The sequence below is a fragment of the Macaca mulatta genome, chromosome 1 (genome assembly GCF_049350105.2).
Source record: "Macaca mulatta isolate MMU2019108-1 chromosome 1, T2T-MMU8v2.0, whole genome shotgun sequence".
Classification (NCBI taxonomy): Eukaryota; Metazoa; Chordata; class Mammalia; order Primates; family Cercopithecidae; genus Macaca; species Macaca mulatta.
The window spans coordinates 140,080,544-140,098,618 of record NC_133406.1 but is presented as its reverse complement, the minus strand read 5'-3'; the positions used below and the strand labels follow the sequence as shown (position 1 = coordinate 140,098,618).

General features: G+C 38.1%; 2 protein-coding genes across 4 annotated transcripts in view; both read right to left on the bottom strand.

The window, feature by feature from the left end:
- Positions 1 to 14,858, bottom strand: part of LRRC39 (leucine rich repeat containing 39) — a 31,119-nt gene extending 16,261 nt beyond the window's left edge. The window contains exons 1-3 of one of the 2 annotated variants that reach the window (XM_015145879.3): positions 14,745 to 14,858; positions 7,827 to 7,870; positions 3,234 to 3,426 (exon numbers count right to left, since the gene is read on the bottom strand). In XM_015145879.3, the coding sequence (XP_015001365.2) occupies positions 3,234 to 3,346 (113 nt within the window). In that variant the 5' untranslated portion in view covers positions 3,347 to 3,426; positions 7,827 to 7,870; positions 14,745 to 14,858. Of the gene's footprint in view, positions 1 to 3,233; positions 3,427 to 7,826; positions 7,871 to 14,744 lie in introns of those variants that run through there. The other variant, XM_077952570.1, reaches the window with a different exon arrangement.
- DBT (dihydrolipoamide branched chain transacylase E2) overlaps positions 3,275 to 18,075 on the bottom strand; it is an 81,766-nt gene continuing 66,965 nt past the window's right edge. For both annotated transcript variants that reach the window (XR_013413827.1, XR_013413823.1), the window contains 3 exons: positions 14,745 to 14,860; positions 7,827 to 7,870; positions 3,275 to 3,426 (listed from right to left, as the gene is read on the bottom strand). The gene's annotated coding sequence lies outside the window, so the exon portion shown is untranslated. The remainder of the gene's footprint in view (positions 3,427 to 7,826; positions 7,871 to 14,744; positions 14,861 to 18,075) is intronic.

The window sequence follows — 18,075 nt, the reverse complement described above, 5'->3', positions numbered from 1 at the left end:
CTATCCTTGTAGAATCCACCTTGAACACGAATCTTGCTATGTCTGCACACTTACTAAAAACTAAGTGGGAAAAATTATTCCTCCCTGTCCAGATCTTTTGTTTTTACAGATATTTAGCAACACAAATCATTGCTTATCAGTAGCTTCTTGTCCCCCACCCTTGTTTACTGGAAGAATACCAATTGATTCCAAGTCCAGGTGTTTACAAAGTAATCCAGGTGATATGGTTTGGCTGTGTCCCCACCCAAATCTCATCTTGAATTGTGGCTTCCATAATTCCCACGTGTTGTGGGAGGGTCCCAGTGGGAGATAATTGAATCATGGGGGCAGTTTGCCTTATACTGTTCTCATGGTAATGAGTAAGTTTCCCAAGATCTGATGGTTTTATAAGAGGTTTCTCTCCCTTCCTTTCCTTCCTTCCTTCCCTCCTTCCTTTCCTTCCTTCCTTCCCTCCTTCCTTCCTTCCCTCCCTCCCTCCCTCCCTCCCTCCCTCCCTCCCTCCCTCCTTTCTTTCTTTCTTTCTTTCTTTCTTTCTTTCTTTCTTTCTTTCTTTCTTTCTTTCTTTCTTTCTTTCTTTCTTTCTTTCTTTCTTTCTTTCTTTCTTTCTTCTCTCTCTCTCTCTCTTTCTCTCTTTTGATGGACTTTCACTCTTGTTGCCCAGCCTGGAGTGCAATGGTGCAGTCTTGGCTCACTGCAACCTCTGCCTTCCGGGTTCAATCAATTCTCCTGCCTCAGGCTCCCAAGTAGCTGGAATTACAGGCACACACCACCACTCATGGCTAATTTTTTTGTATTTAGTAGAGACGGGGTTTCACCATGTTGGTCAGACTGGTCTAAAACTCCTGACCTCAGGTGATCCACCCACGTCAGCCCCACAAAGTGCTGGGATTACAGGTATGAGCCACCATGCCTGGCTGAGGATTCCCCTTTCTTTTGGTTCTCATTCTCTCTTTGCCGACGGCCATGTAAGATGTCCCTTTGCTCTTCCTATGTCTTCCACGATTGTGAGGCCTCCCCAGCCATGTGGAACTATGAATCAATTAAACCTCTTTACTTTATAAATTACCCAGTCTCAGGTATGTCTTTATCAGCAGTGTGAAAATGGACTAAAATAGTAAATTGGTACCGGTAGAGTGGGGCACTGCTGTAAAGATACCCAAAAATGTGGAAATGACTTTGGAACTGGGTAACAGGCAGCTGGATGGCTCAGAAGAAGAAAGGAAAATGTGGGAAAGTTTGGAACTTCCTAGAGACTTGTTCAATGGCTTTGACCAAAATGCTGATAATGATTTGGACAATGAAATCCAGGCTGAGGTGATCGCAGATGGAGATGAGGAACTTGTTGGGAACTGGAATAAAGGTGACTCTTGCTATGTTTTAGCAAAGAGAATGGCAGCATTTTGCCCCTGCCCTAGAGATCTGTGGAACTTTGAACTTAAAGAAGTTCCACTATCTGGTGGAAGACATTTCTAAACAGCAAAGCATTCAAGAGGTGACTTGGGTGCTGTTAAAAGCATTCCATTTTAAAACAGAGCATAAAAGTTCAGAGCATAAAAGTTCAGAAAATTTGCAGCCTGAGGATGTGATAGAAAAAGAAAAAGCCATTTTCTGAGGAGAAATTCAAGCTGGCTGCAGAAATTCGCATAAGTAATGAGGAGCCTAATGTTAATTGCCAAGACAATGGTCTTATAAGAGGTTTACCCTTTCACTTGGTTCTCATTCTCTCTTTGCCAGCTGCCATGTAAGATGTCCCTTTGCTCTTCCTTCATCTTCCACCATGATTGTGAGGCCTCCCCAGCCTTGTGGAACTGTGAGTCAGTTAAGCCTCTTTCCTTTATAAATTACCCAGTTTCAGGTATGTCTTTATCAGCAGCATGAAAATGGACTAATACACAATGTTTCAGACTGTTCACTAGGGATGAATCTTAATTTGTCTAAACCAATCAGTCTCATTCCCCTAGAAGGTAACTGGGTTAGATGTGTACAACTGATCCAATTCTGGCCAATGAGAGGTGAAGGAGAGGTTTGTTGGGAACCCTCTGTGAAAGATTTCCTTACTCTTAAAGAAGAAATAGAAAAAAATAGTTTCCACTTTTCTGAAAACATAATGATGATTGGCTGTGATGCCTGGAAGTGCACCAGTCATCCTGTAACATTGAAGGAAGCTAATCTGAGGATCAAACTGACACAGGAATTAACAGTGGAAGGTGAAAAAAAAAAGTTGACTTTTAAAAGATGTTGAGGCTTTGCATTGACTATCTTCAGAACAGCCTCACTTCCCTATCACTTAAGCCATCTTTAGTTGAATTTTCTGTTATTTGCTAACTGACATTGGCAAATAACATTTGCCTCATGGCTGGGCATGGTGGCCCAATGCCTGTAATCCCAGCACTTTGGGAGGCTGAGGTGGGTGGATCACCTGAGGTCAGGAGTTCAAGACCAGCCTGGCCAACATGGCGAAACCCCATCTCAACTAAGAATACAAAAATTAGCCGGGTGTGGTGGCATGTACCTGTAATCCCAGCTACTTGGGAGGCTGAGGCAGAGAGAATCACTTGAATCTGGGATGTGGAGGTTGCAGTGAGCTGAGATCATTCCATTGCACTCCAGCCTGGGCAACAGAGTGAGACTCCATTTCAAAAATAATAATGATAATAATAGAAAGAGACAATGAATGAGAATTGTACGGAACTATATGAATCTATAAGGAAAGGGACTATTTTTGCAGGATTAGTATAATACTTTTGGGAGATATCCAATCAGGAAAGTAGGTAAGATAAAATGAAGGCAGAGGAAATGAGAGTCAAATAAATATAGCCCAGATCAAGGAATCAAGTGATCGAGCAGCTCTGGCTAGAACACATGACTATTCAAATAAATGAGAATCTCCTGTACCTTCTACTGCCAAATGTTGTTTTAGATCCTAGGGCATGTTAATGCTGAACATACAATCCTGAAAATTACACTGTATGATACTAGTCAAACTTTGATGAATGTTAAACAGAGTACTATGAGGGTATAAGATAGCTACTATTTTCATATTTGTATTTTTTGTGACTCCTATCACATAGACAAATTTAATTGAGTCAGCTGTTTTTTTAAAGTATATTTTGAGTTTTCAGTAAATGAAATTCTATATCAAATTCAATAATAGGCATTTAGAATGCTCTTTTTAATGGTGATGATAAATGTTAATTTCACTAATTCAAAATAATAAATATGTTTTAGCATACTTGTGTTGAAATTCCTTCTCTCGCTTCAGGTCTTCATTGTGTTTCTTTATTCTTTTTTCCCAAACTTCCTTTACAGCATTGACAGCCCCAGTACAAACCACATTTTCTGTCATGATTTCTCCACATTGTCATAGAGTCACCAACTTCATTAGGTTTTGAATAGCTGAATCACAGATACCATTTCAGAAAGGACCTAATTGTATCAGAGAAAAAAGCAATGTTTCAGACTGTTCATTGAGTACCATAATGATCATAATAGCTAATATTTATAGAGCACATTCCATGCTCCAAAAACTATTTTATATATTTTACATGCCATATCATACTTAAAAATTCTCATAAAATACTGTAATATAGGTACTTGTATTGACTAATATATAGATGAGAAAATTAAGCTTTAAAGAAGATGAACAATTTTCTTCGGGTCTCATATCTAATATATGATTCCTTTGTTACTATATAGTTCACAATAATGAAAAACTGCGACAAGTCTTCATGTCCAAATATAGGGAAAATGGCTAAATAATGGAGATTTTTAAAAAGACTGGGTTCTTGAGACATCAATCTAATCAGGACACCATGTGCACAAGTGGAAATTCAGTTAAATGATAACATATAGGGATTGTTTCCTTTTGTGTAAAATAAATTGCAAATGGACAGATGCAGTATTAAGGATTTTGACCTGAATCTCAGAAATGAGAGGAAAATACTCAATAATAGGAGAATGGTTATGTAAATTATGGTAGGTACATTTTAATGGAATATCCTATGGCCTTAAAATAATCGTATTGATTTTTTACCAAATTAGCAATAATCAAAGAATTTGATTCACAATTATTTGAATTATTTCCTTTCAAATTCAGGAATACAAAGACGTCCACAATCACTTCTATTCAATGTTATAGGAAAACCATAATGGAAGTAAAGTAAATAGAAAGTAATGTAGTTGGAAAAGAAAGCAATAAAATTTGCAACAACGTAGGGAAACAGACACTTATCTGCATCAGTGGTGATATTACTATATTCTGCATGGAGAGAAACTTGGTAATATTTATCAAACTCACAAATGCTCATCCACGCTTCTAGCAATTTATCTGAAGTTATTCGCAGTGTTTTTCATAACAGCAAAATATTGGAAACAATCTAACATTTCATCAGTAAACTATAGTCTACCCGTATCATGGGAAATTATATAGCCCAAAAAAAGGAAAAGTATCTTATATATTCATATGCCATGATCTCCAAAATATATAGCTATCCCACAGTTTATCCATTCTAATGAATGTGAATATTTGGGTCCCAGAGCTTTGCTATTATAAGCAATACTTTTTCTAAAATTATTGTTTTTATCTTCTTGGTGTTCAAGTAGAATTATTTCTATTGGGTACATATCTAGAATTAGAATTGCTGGATCATAGTGTATGTAAATGTTCCAATTTATAAGACAGAGCCAAATTGTTTTCCAAATTGATTGTGCCCATTTATACTCTTACTACCACTGTATAAAGGTCCCCGTTGATATACATCCACTGCTGCATAAAGCAATATCCCAGGGTGGTCATAATCTGTACTTCCCTGATGATTAAGTCTTCCAAGTTAATATACAAAGGTTGTCCAGTTAAAGAAAAGACAAAATCCTGAGTATTGTTTATGAGAGGCACACCTAAAAAAATAGAGATAGAGAAAAGTGGACAGTACAAGAACAGGAAAAGATCCACTCCTAGGTGTATACCCACAAGAAATGAAAACATACGTTCTCACAAAATCCTTTATATGAATGTTGATAGAAACAGTATTCATAATAGGTAAAAAGTGGTAACAACACAAATGGCCATCTACTGATGAATGGATAAACAAGATGTGGTATATCCATACAATGGAATGTTATTTAGCCATAAAAATGAATGAAGTATAGATATATGCCACAGCATAAATAAACTTTTAATAAAATTATGCTAAGTGAAAGAAGTGAGGCACAAAAGACCACATATATGATCTCATTTATATGAAATGTCCAGAATAGGCAAATCTATAGATTCAAAAAGTAGCTTTATGGTACCCAGGAGATTTGTAGAGGGGGAAATAGGGAGTGACTGCTAACTGTACAGTTTTTTGGGTGATGAAAATATTCTAGAATTAGTGGTGATGATTGTACAACTCTTCAATAAAACTACCAAGCTGTACACTGAAAGAGAGAATTTATATATGAATCATATTTCAATTAACTTTTTCTTTTTTTATATCTTCATTTCTTTCCTTTCTTCCTTCCTCCTTCCCTCCCTCCGTCCTTTTCTTCTTTCCTTCTTTGCTCTTTTGAGACAGCGTCTCACTCTATCACCTAGGCTTGAATACATTGGCGGGATATGACTCACTGCAGCCTTGATCCCTGGGCTTAAGTGATCCTCCTGCCTCAGCCTCTCAGGTAGCTAGAAGCATAGGCATGTGCCACCAGGTCTGGCTAATCAATTACATTTTTTCAGATATACTATGCAAACACTAAGCAGAAGAAGGCTATATCAATATATTAATAGCAGACAAAATGGACTTTAGGCACAAATACTTTATAGATATAAAAGATCAATCATAGCATAATAAAAGATTCAATCCACAAGAAATATAAAAAAACTTTAAATTATATGCCTCTAATAACATGGCTTCCAAATACAAAGGAAAATTGACAGAACTAAAGGGAAAAATCAAGGAATCCAGAATTGAAGTGGGAGATTTTAACCATTCTTTCAGCAACTGATTGCACAAGCAGTCTAAAACTTAGGAAGAATACTGAAGATTTGAACCACACAATGAATAAACTTACTTAAATGATAAATAAAGAACTATATCCTACAATGACAGAATACATTATGCTTTAAAAAACACATGAAAGAGTCACAGAAAAAAAATCTCATATTGGAGTCATACAGCAAGTCTCAGTCAATTTCAAGGGATTAAAGTAGCATAAAGTTTTTTTTCTAATCAAAATATAAACTTGCTAGAAATCAATAATGAAAAGATACCTGGAAAAAAAAAAGCCTATATTCTTTCAGCTAAAGAAACATGCTTTTTAAAGTTTCTTTCCTTTTTTTTTTTTTGAGACATGGTCTTGTTCTGTTGCATAGGCTGGAGTGCAGAGGTGCAATCTCAGCTCACTGCAGCTTCAAACTCCAGGACTTAAGTAGTCCTCCTGCGTCAGCCTTCCAAGTAGCTGGGATTACAGATGTGTGCAACCATGCCCCAGCTGTTTTTTTTTTTTTTTAATTTTATTTTTTTGTAAAGACAGGGGTCTTGCTATGTTGCCCGGGCTGGTCTCAAACTCCTGGGCTCAAATGATCCTCCCACCTCAGCCTCCCAAAGTGCTGGGATTACAGGCGTGAGCTACTGCATCCATACACGAAACACACTTCTAAATAACCTATAGTCAAAGAAGCTATCATCATGAAATTAGAAGGCATTTTGAACTGAATTAACAAAAATACCACAAATCAAAATGTATGCAATACAGGTAATGTAGTAGAGGGAAATTTCTAGCCTTAAGTATACATTTTAGAAGAAATTAGGCTAAAAAATTTACATCCATCTCAAGAAGCTAGATAATGCAAAACAAACACAAAGAAAACAGAAGAAAGGGTATATTATAGATAAGCACATACATGTATAAAATTTTAAAATGACACAATAGAATATAATAATAATAATCTAAAATCTCTCCACAAACAAAATGCTGGTCCTAGAGATGCCTTCAATGGCAAATTCTACCAAGCATTTGAGGGGTAAAAATAACACTAATCATAGCATGAACTCTTCCTGAGAACAGAAAAGAAATACTCCCCAATTCAGATTATGAGATTAGCATACCCTTGATACCAAACCCTAAGAATGGTAATTCTAGAAAGAAAAATACAGGCTAATCTCACTAGCAAATATATTATGGAGAAAAGTCCTAAACCATATACTGGCAAACCATATCTGGCAATGTAGGAAAAAGAAAATACTGGCCAGGCGCAGTGGCTCACGCATGTAATTCCAGCACTTTGGGAGGCCAAGGTGGGCAGATCACTTGAGGTCAGGCATTCAAGACCAGCCTGGACAACATGGTGAAACCCTGTCTCTACTAAAAAAAAAATACAACAAAGGCCAGGCGTAGTGGCTCATGCCTATAATCCTAGCACTTTGAGAGGCCAAGGCAGGCAGATTGCATGAACTCAGGAGTTCGAGACCAGCATAGGCAACACAGTGAAATCCCATCTCTACTAAAATACAAAAAAATTAGGAGGTTGCAGCCAGCCAAGATCATGCCACTGCACTCCAGCCTGGGTGATGCAGTGAGAATCTGTCTCCAAAAAAAAAAAAGAAAAGAAAAAATACAAAAATTAGCCAGGTGTGGTGGCATGCACCTGTAATCCCAACTACTTGGGAGGCTGAAGTGGGAGAATCGCTTGAACCCAAGAGGCAGAGGTTGCAGTGAGCTGAGATGGCAGCACTGCACTCCCACCGGGGCAACAGAGCCAGACTCTGTCTCAAAACAAACAAACAAAAAAAGAAGACACATTATAGCCATGTTGGGTTTATTCCAGAGATTAAGGTTTGTTTGCTTACCTTTGTTTGAGAAATCAATTAATGTAATATTCTGAAGTAATAGACTAGAAGAGAAAAAAAAAATGATCATTCCAATAGATGTAGAAAATTATTAAAATTTAATATCATGTGATTAAAAACAAGTCTTAACATACTATAAGTAGAAGATAATTTCTTTAACCTAACCAAGTATATCTAACAAAAATCTGCAGCAATCATACTTGATAGTGTAACATTGAAAGCCCTTCATTTAAAATTAGAAAAAGATGTCTGCTGTCACTACTTCCATTCAATACTGTATGATGGCTCTACCCTTTGCATAAAAGCAAGAAAAAGAAATAAAAGGCTTAAAGTTTGAAAAGGAATAAAAAACAAAAGGACATTTTTCATGAGTACAATTATGAACTAGAAAATCCAAGAGAATCTACAACTAAATATATAGAATTTAGCAAGATTTCTGGCAAGTCAATATTTTGAAAAATCAAGTATGTGTCCTATATTCCAGCAGAAAATTGATATTAAATTCTTAAAATATACTGTTTTGTTTTTTTTTTTTGAGATGGAGTCTCGCTCTGTCACCCAGGCTGGAGCGCAGTGGCACAATCTCAGCTTACTGCAAGCTCTGCCTCCTGGTTTCATGCCATTCTCCTACCTCAGCCTCCTGAGTAGCTGGGACTACAGGTGCCTGCCACCATGCCTGGCTAATTTTTTTGTATTTTTTTAGTAGAGACGGGATTTCACCATGTTAGCCAGGCTGGTCTCAATCTCCTGACCTCGTGATCCACCCTCTTTAGCCTCCCAAAATGCTGAGATTACAGGCATGAGCCACTGCACCTGGCCAAAAATATACTATTTTCAATAGCATAAAAATCAAATTCTTAATAAACAGGATGTGTAAAACCTCTATACAGAAAACTAAAAATCGGAGTGAAATTAAAGAAGACCTAAATAAATGAAGAGATATACATCATATTCATTGATTGAAAGACTCAATCTGTAAAAATGTCTATTTTCCCCACATTGAACTATAATCAGTCTCAATACAAATTTCATTTGGAGAAGGAGAGGAGCAATTTGACAATCAGTTTCTAATTTTTAATGACAGTTCTTAAGATACAAAATAGCCCAGACAGGCTTGCCAAAGAAAACTGGAGTGGGAGGATTTATTCTACATTCATCAAAATCTCTTTTAAAGCTATAGTACTAGATAATGTTATTGGTGCAACAGACAAACATCAGTGTACCTGAATAAGGAACCCCAGAAACAGACTCATATACATATAGGCACTGCAGAACATTGTGTATTGGAAGAACCTGCCCCCAATATTTCAATGTAGGTTTTTTCTATTTTCCCTAAGTGTCGGTCGGTCTGAGAAATAAAGAGAAAGAGTACAAAGAGAGGAATTTTACAGCTGGGCTGCTGGGGGTGACATCACATATCGGTAGGTCTGTGATACCCACCTGAGCTGCAAAACCAGCAGGTTTTTATTAAGGACTTCAAAAGGGGAGGGGATGTATGAACAGTGAGTAGGTCACAAAGATCACATGCTTCTGAGGCCAATAAAGATCACAAGGCAAAGGGCAAAGCAAAGATCCCAAGGCAAAGGGCGAAATCAAAAACTCCTGATAAGGGTCTATATTCAGCTGTGCATGTATTGTCTTGATAAACATCTTAAACAACAGAAAACAGGGTTCGAGAGCAGATAACTGGTCTGACCTCAAATTCACCAGGGTGGGGTTTTTCCCCACCCTAATGAGCCTGAGGGTACTGCGGGAGACGAGGGTGTATTTCATTCCTTATCTCAACTGCATAAGACAGACACTCCCAGAGTGGCCGTTTATAGACCTCCCCACAGGAATGCATTCTTTTTTAGGGTCTTAATATTATATTCCTTACTAGGAACAGAATTTAGTGATATCTCTACTACTTGCACGTCCATTTATAGGCTCTCTGCAAGAAGAAAAATATGGCTCTATTCTTCCCGTCCCGCAGGCAGTCAGACCATATGGTTATCTTCCCTCGTTCCCTGAGAAATCGCTGTTATTCTGTCCCTTTTCAAGGTGCACTGATTTCATATTGTTCAAGCACACATTTTACAATCAAGTTGTACAACAGTGGTCCTGAGGTGACGTACATTCTCAGCTTATGAAGATAACAGGATTAAGAGATTAAAGTAAGACAGGCGTAAGAAATTATAAGAGTATTATTTGGGAACTGATAAATGTCCAGGAAAGCTTCACAATTTATGTTCAGAGATTGAAGTAAAGACAGGCATAAGAAATTATAAGAGTATTATTAGGGAAGTGATAAATGTCCATGAAATCTTCACAATTTATGTTCCTCTGCCACGGTTCTAGCTGGTCACTCCATTTGGGGTCCCTGACTTCCTGCAACAATTGTAGAAATTTTTTTTTTCAAACAGGGTCTGGTTCTGTTGCCCAAGCTGGAGAGCAGTGGCATGATCTTGGCTCACTGCAACCTCCACCTCCTGGGATCAAGCCATTCTCCCACCTCAGCCTCCCACGTAGCTGGGACTACAGGTGCACACCATGACACCTGGCTAATTTATGTATTTTTTGTAGAGATGAGGTATTACCATGTTGCCCAGGCTGGTCTTGAACTCCTGGGCTCAAGTAATCTGCCTTCCTTGGCCTCCCAAAGTGCTGGGATTACAGGTGTAAGCCACCACACCTGGCCATGGAAACAATTTTTTAAGATAAATTATATTGGGACTGTTGAATATCTGTATATTACCAAAATTAATTCCATGTGAATTATAGATCTAAAAGTGAAAGTAGAAAAATAAAACATTTAGGTGACAATATAGGACTTATCTTGATGTCCTTAAAGTAGAGAACACTTTTTAAAACAGAATACAAAGCATATCCATAAAGGAAAAGATTGTTATATAGTTTGAATATATGTTTCCACCAAATCTCATGTTGAACTGTAATCCCCAGCGTTGGAGGTGGGGCTAGGTAGGAGGTGATTGGATCATGGAGGAGGATCCCTCATGGCATGGTGCTGTCCTTGAAACAGTGAGTTCTTGCAAGATCTGGTTCTTTAAGTGTGTGGCACCTCCACCGGCTCCCTCTTTTGCTCCTGCTCTGGTCTTGTGGGATGCAGGCTTCTCCCTTCGCCTTCCACCAGGATTGAAAGCTCCCTGAGGCTTCACTAGAAGCCAACCAGATGCCAGCACCATGCTTCCTGTAAAGCCTGCAGGACCATGAGCCAATTAAACCTCTTTTCTTTATAATTTACCCAGTTTCAGGTATTTTTTTGTTTGTTTTGTGGGGTTTTTTTTTTTTTTTTTCTTGAGACAGGCCCTTACTCTGCTACCAAGGCTGGAGTGTTGTGGCACAATCATGGCTTATGGTAGCCTTGATTTCCTGGGGCCCCTCTGCCTCAGCCTTCAGAATAGTTGGGACTACAGGAGAGAAACAGTGTGCCAGCTTTTTTTTTTTTTTTTAATTTTTTGTAGTGACAGGCTCTCTCCACATTCTCCGGGCTGGTCTTGAACTCCTGGGCTCAAGTGAACCACCTGCATTGGCCTCCAGAAGTGCTAGTGCTAGGATCACAGACATGAGCTGCTGTGCCTGGCCAGGTATTTCTTTTTTCTTTTTTTTTTTTTTGAGACAAAGTCTCGCTCTGTCACCTGGGCTGGAGTGCAGTGGTGCGATCTCGGCTCACTGCAAGCTCCGCCTTCTGGGTTCACACCATTCTCCTGCCTCAGCCTCCTGCGTAGCTGGGACTATAGGCTCCTGCCACTGCGCCTGGCTAATTTTTTGTATTTTTAGTAGAAACCGGGTTTCACCATGGTCTCGATCTCCTGACCTCGTGATTTGCCTGCCTCGGCCTTCCAAAGTGCTGGGATTACAGGTGAGAGCCACCGTGCCTGGCCCTGGCCGGGTATTTCTTTATAGCAATGCAAGAACAGCCTAACACAGATTGATAAAGTGGGCTACATTACAATTAAGAACTTATTGAAAGACATCACTTAGAAAATAAAAGGAATACCATGTACATTAGTGGGGGAAGATATTGGCAATATTTGTAACCACCAATGGACTACATCTAGATTATATAACAAACCCCTAAAAATCAACTCAAAAAGGTGACAGAAAATACAGTTGAACAGGAAATTTTCAAACAATAAAATCCAAATGGTAGAACTTGCCCTGTGGATAAAAAAAAATCCAGCTGACCAAAAACATATGAAGTTGTGCTCCACCTTAATAAAAACATAATAAGATACCAATGAACATCTGTCAGAGTGGCTAAAATTCAAAAGGCTGACTATACCAAGTGTTGACGAGAATTTGACTTACAGAAATCCTCACGCATTCCTGGTATATTGGTGAAATTGTAAATTAGTATTAACTATTTTGAAATACTTATGTACTAATATTGAAGGTAAGCACAGCTTATGATCCAGCAATTCCATTCAAAGGTATATACCTAGAGGAAGGGTGTCTCCACCAGGAAACATGAATAAGGCTGTTCCCAGCAATGTTTTTCAAGATAGTCTAAAAAATTAAAAATAAAGTAAAACAATGTTTTAAAAGCAATAGCTGGGCATGGTGGCTCATGCCTGTAATCCCAGCAGTTTGGGAGGCTGAGGTGGGTGGACTGCTTGAGGTCAGGAGTTCGAGACCAGCCTGACCAACATGGTGAAACCCCATCTCTACTAAAAAAATATAAAATTAGCTGGGTGTGGTGGCACATGCCTGTAATCCCAGCTACTTGGGAGGCTTGAGGCAGGAGAATCACTTGAACCCGGGAGGCAGAGGTTGTAGTGAGCTGAGATCACACCATTGCACTCCAGACCGGGCAACAAGAATGAAATTGTCTTAAGAAAATGTGGCACATATACACCATGGAATACTATGCAGCCATAAAAAAGGATGAGTTTGTGTCCTTTGTAGGGACATGGATGCAGCTGGAAACCATCATTCTTAGCAAACTATCACAAGAACAGAAAACCAAACACCGCATGTTCTTACTCATAGGTGGGAACTGAACAATGAGATCACTTGGACTCGGGAAGGGGAACATCACACACCGGGGCCTATCATGGGGAGGGGGGAGGGGGGAGGGATTGCATTGGGAGTTATACCTGATGTAAATGACGAGTTGATGGGTGCTGACGAGTTGATGGGTGCAGCATACCAACATGGCACAAGTATACATATGTAACAAACCTGCACGTTATGCACATGTACCCTAGAACTTAAAGTATAATAATAATAAATAAATTAAAAAAAAAAAAAGCAATGGCAGTAGTCATCCATTGAATTATAAAAATAGCTAGAATTAAGGGGGAAAAACTGTGTGACATTGGAGATATGGTGAAAAGATGAAATTTCTTCTCCCAGTAAGCAAAAAGAAAGGCAGTCAGAAATTGTGTTGAGGAAGACACTGTACAAGAAAACCACAGTCTATATATAAAGCCAACAAAATGTGGCATGATTTTTTAGCAACTATTGAAGTGGAGGAAAGGAGAATCTATTTTAACATTCTTCTTTGGTACAATGAATATAACATTGATACTGAGAAGGAAATGTTGGCTCTACAGAAAACAGAAATTACATAGTAAAGCCTATGTATTGGTCTTAAACTTTTGAAATAAATTAATCTATAAAAAAGTAAGGAAGACTTATTGAGGGTTACAGAGCAGAATATTAATGCCTTATATCTTGAAAACATAAAAGTGACAGTACTTTTAACACAATGTGGAAGAAGGAAATGAGGAAAAGAAGTAAATGATAGGAACACCGATATCCACATCTTCAAAGTGGGGAATCAACAGATACTGTCCGTACCTTATGGAACAAGAAATAAAGATTAAAGTATTTGCTTAAAGTTATTAAGGTAATCAAGAGAGAAGCTAAAAATAGGGATATAACCCTATGGCAGTGTAAGGGAACTTAATCCCCACCTCTTATAATGAAGCTCCACAGACAATGTTTAAAGTTGATTAAAAAATAGCATGCAATTGTCTTTGAAAAAGAAATATGGAGATAAGCACTGAAAACTGAATTCCAAAATGGTTAAAATGATTACTTCTAGAAAGGGCTGGTGATAGAGAGGAATTGGATAGATAATATTGCTTTTCATTATTAACCTCTTCTAAATTATTGATTTTTTAAACTAATATTATGTAGTACATATGTGTGTGAGACAGACAAAGAACTATATTACAGAAAAAAGTTTAAAATTTCAAGATTAAAAAATAATTGGCATATGCAGGACATTGTTGAGAAAATCTCTAAGCAAGGCATGCTGAATTTACTCAGGAACAGAATGCGAGATCTCTTTGCTGTGAAGAAACCTTGGGATACATACTGGTAATCCAACTTCCTGAGCATATCGCAATCAATTTACAATTTATTGTCTCTGATTTAAGAAAGTTTGAAGTTTTTGCTAAATACTCAAATAATAAAAATATTTTTAAAATCCCAAGTATCTACACTTATACATGTATTTTACTAGACATGCAAAACGATTCATCCATTTGCGAATTCAATTCCTCATTTGCCATTAAATGTTGCTAATCCATCAGTTTTCCTATAACGATCAATTTCCCCTAGGGAAACACAAGTCAATAATGATGTATTTCTTCCTCCAGCACAGGATTGTGCTCTCTACTTTGATTATTACCATAACAGAAAAAAGCACATAGTGTGGCAAGTGAGGTAAGCATAGCAAAAGAATCGCAGAAGAATTGTTTCTTACTTCTGTGGAAATCTATCTTCCAGAGGAGCACAGTTATACGAGTGACCATGAACACCCCGCAGAAAACTTTTAAATTCTATTCCAGTTCGTTTGGACATTCCGACCAATACAGACACAGTAGAGGTATCAGCAGCAAGCTATTTATATGTGAAGAATAAAGGAAAAATATTTTTGAAAAATACTCACCATTGTCAAATACTTACCAATATCGGTAGATGCTGAAGCTCACATAACCAAAATTAGTGACTATCAGTTAAGAGTAGATTGCAGGGGGAAATTTTTTTCAGTGTAGCTCCAAATGATTAAAATCCCCAGTCAGCTGTAACCAAGTGAAATGTAATGTCAGCCTAGTTCTAATTTTAGTTCCTGGACAAAGCTGAGAATAGAAAGAATCACATGAGGCTTCTTTGCGAAGGATCAGCTGATAATGTATGTGAGTGCATTCTGTGGACTGCAAAACCATACTACAGACATTATAAAACTATCAGGCATAACTATTTCTAAGATCCTGAAAAATAATGCCTATTCAAACTCCTTCTACTTTTCACAACTTAATCATTTCACAGAATTTAATGCATCTATTCCATCCAAGTAGAGAAACTTGGAATATGTTGATGTATGCCATAACAAAAATTATACCCAGTAAACCATAGATCTGCATAAGTTTGAGCTAAAGACCCAGATGCTTTAGAAAAAGAAAAAATAAAGGTGTGGATAAGCATGAGTAACAGAGGAGCCCCAAACTTCTGCTGTACCTGGGCTTCAAATTAAATTACCTCTCACTTCGATCTCTTCAGTTTTCATAGATAGGACTTAATTCCAGGTTCTTAAAAAATAAACTATATCTTTATTTTGAATTTATAATATATACACATGGAACAAAATTCAAAAGCTCAATCTCCACTGTCTCCATCCCCCACCCCTTCCACCATCCCTGCCTCCAGTAGGGAGGTTCTCTTCAAGTTCTCTTCTCTGAAGGCAACCACTATTGCCAGTTCCTTGTGTACCCTTACAAAGATGGTCTGTGAATTTACAAGCTTAAATATACCTATATCCCTTAAAAGTAACATAGATGTGAAGGCATGAACACCTACAAAAATGGTAGCATACTATATACATTGTTCTATACTGTCTTTTCTTCACTTAGGATATCTTGGAAACTGTTTCATATTAGTATATTTAGAGCAGCGTCATTCTTTTTAATGGCCACATAGTAGTTTAGCATGTAGGTGGGTCATAATTTACATAGTCATTTGGACATCTCAGCAATATTGGTGCTTTAAAAATTTATGCCTGATTATCTCCCAGAAATTCTCTAACACTTCTATAACGAATTAAGTTCTAAGAGTTGTGGGACTGCTCAAGATCACAGAAAGAGTAAAGAAGCCATGGCCACAATTGAAACTCTAACTTCCCTGTCCCAAGAGTGTACACCACCCAACACATACGGAGTGCTTGGATATGTTCATAAGTAAAAATCAAGATCTCACACCTGTAGTCCCAGCACTTTGAGAGGCCAAGATGGTAGGATCACTTGAACCCAGGAGCTGGAGACCAGCCTGAGCAACAGAGCGAGACGTTGTCTCTACCAAAAAAAAAAAAAAAAAAAAGTTAAAGTAGCCAGGCATGGTGGTCCTGTCTCCATAAAAAGAAAAAAAGAAAAGAAAAAGAAAACTAGCCAGGTGTAGTGGTGTGTTCCTGTAGTCTCAGCTACTTGGGAGACTGAGGTGGGAGGATATTTTGAGCCAGGGAGGTCAAGCTGTGATGGTGCCACTGCACTCCAGCCTGGGCAACAGAGCCTTCCTTGTCTGAAGAAAAAAAAAAGAGAGAGAGAGAGATCCAGGGAGTTTTGATTCAGTTAAAAAGAACAATATATTGTTACTTTGGAGAAAATTTAGATTTCTTTCTGCCTTGGCACTACCTACAATTAAATTTTAATTTGACAGTATTTCTAGAGAACTCACAAATTTCAAGGCATCTCTCTTCTCCTTCCCTTATCTACTTCTTATTTCCCATCCCCATGGAGTGACTTACACTAAAGACAGGTCAGGGAGGATAGAGAAAGTGAATAGATGCCTGAGCTATTTATGAGGCAAATTAGCCAGAATTTTGGTGACTTTAGAGGGATATAGAGAGTGAATGTGAAGGAAGAGACAGGCACTACATAATGAATATCTGTCATTTATAACTGTCCAAAATCTTTTGAATATCCTCCACATTTTTATAATCCCCCACATCATGAATCCTACCTTTCCAAGTTAGAATTTGAAGGGGGAAAAAAAAAATCCCAGCCTCCCTTGCTACTGGAATGGGGTATGTGACTAATTTTACACACTACTAAGTTTCCACTAATTATATATACCAACAAAGGGCTCTGTTGGGTGACTCATGTCGCTAGTGTCCATTTTTGCTGGCATGGGTAGCAGCAAAGACAGTATATTCTGGGGTTTGTTTTGGCAGCAAGAGTTGCCTAACCTCAGCAGATGTAGCTGGTTCTGGGGTCAGCAGCAGCAACCCCCTTACTAGGCAAGTACTGTAACGTAGTTCTGGAATTCTGACAAAGTCTATGACATGGATGATTCTTGAGGACATTATGGTAAGTAAGCCAGTTACAAAAGGACAAATAAAAAAAATTATGGAGATAGATGGTGGTGATGGTTGCACAATATTATGAATGTGTTTAATACCACTGAACTGTACACTTAAAAATGGTCAAGATGGTAAATTTAATGTTATGTGTATTTTACCACATAGAATACACTCTATGTTGTTCTCACCATGGCAAAATCACCAAATGAGGCTTTTCTCAGGAGGTATCCCCATCATTAAGTGGTGAATGACAATATTCTGGATATTAATCTCTTATTAGATATAGTACTTGCAAATATTTTATCCCATTCTGTGGGTTGCCTTTTTACTCTCTTAATAGTGTCTTTTGATGCACAAATTTAAAAAATTTTATGATATCCAGTCTATCTTTTTTTAAGAGATAGGGTCTCACTCTGTTTCCCAGGCTGAAATGCAGTGGCGCAATCGTAGCTCACTGTAACCTCGAACCCCGGCCTCAAGCAATCCTCCCACTTCTGCCTCCCAAAGTACTGAGATTACAGGCCTGATCCACCTCACCCAGTCTATTTTTTTTTTCTTTTGTGGCCTATGCTTTTGGTGTCTTATCCAATACATCATTGCCAAATCTAATGTTGTGCAGCTTTTCACCTATGTTTACTTCTTAGAGTTTTATAGTTTTGGATCTTACATTTAGGTCTTTGATCTGTTTTGAGTTAATTTTTATACATGATATTGGGTAAGGGTCTGTCTTAGTCTGCTCAGGCTGCTATAAAAAATTTTTTTGAAATAGGTAGTTTGGACTGGGCGTGGTGGCTCATGCCTGTAATCCCAGCACTTTGGGAGGCCGAGGCGGGTGGATCACGAAGTCAGGAGATCGAGACCGTCTTTGATAACACAGTGAAACCCCATCTGTACTAAAATACAAAAAAATTAGCCAGGCATGGCGGCGGGTGCCTGTAGTCCCAG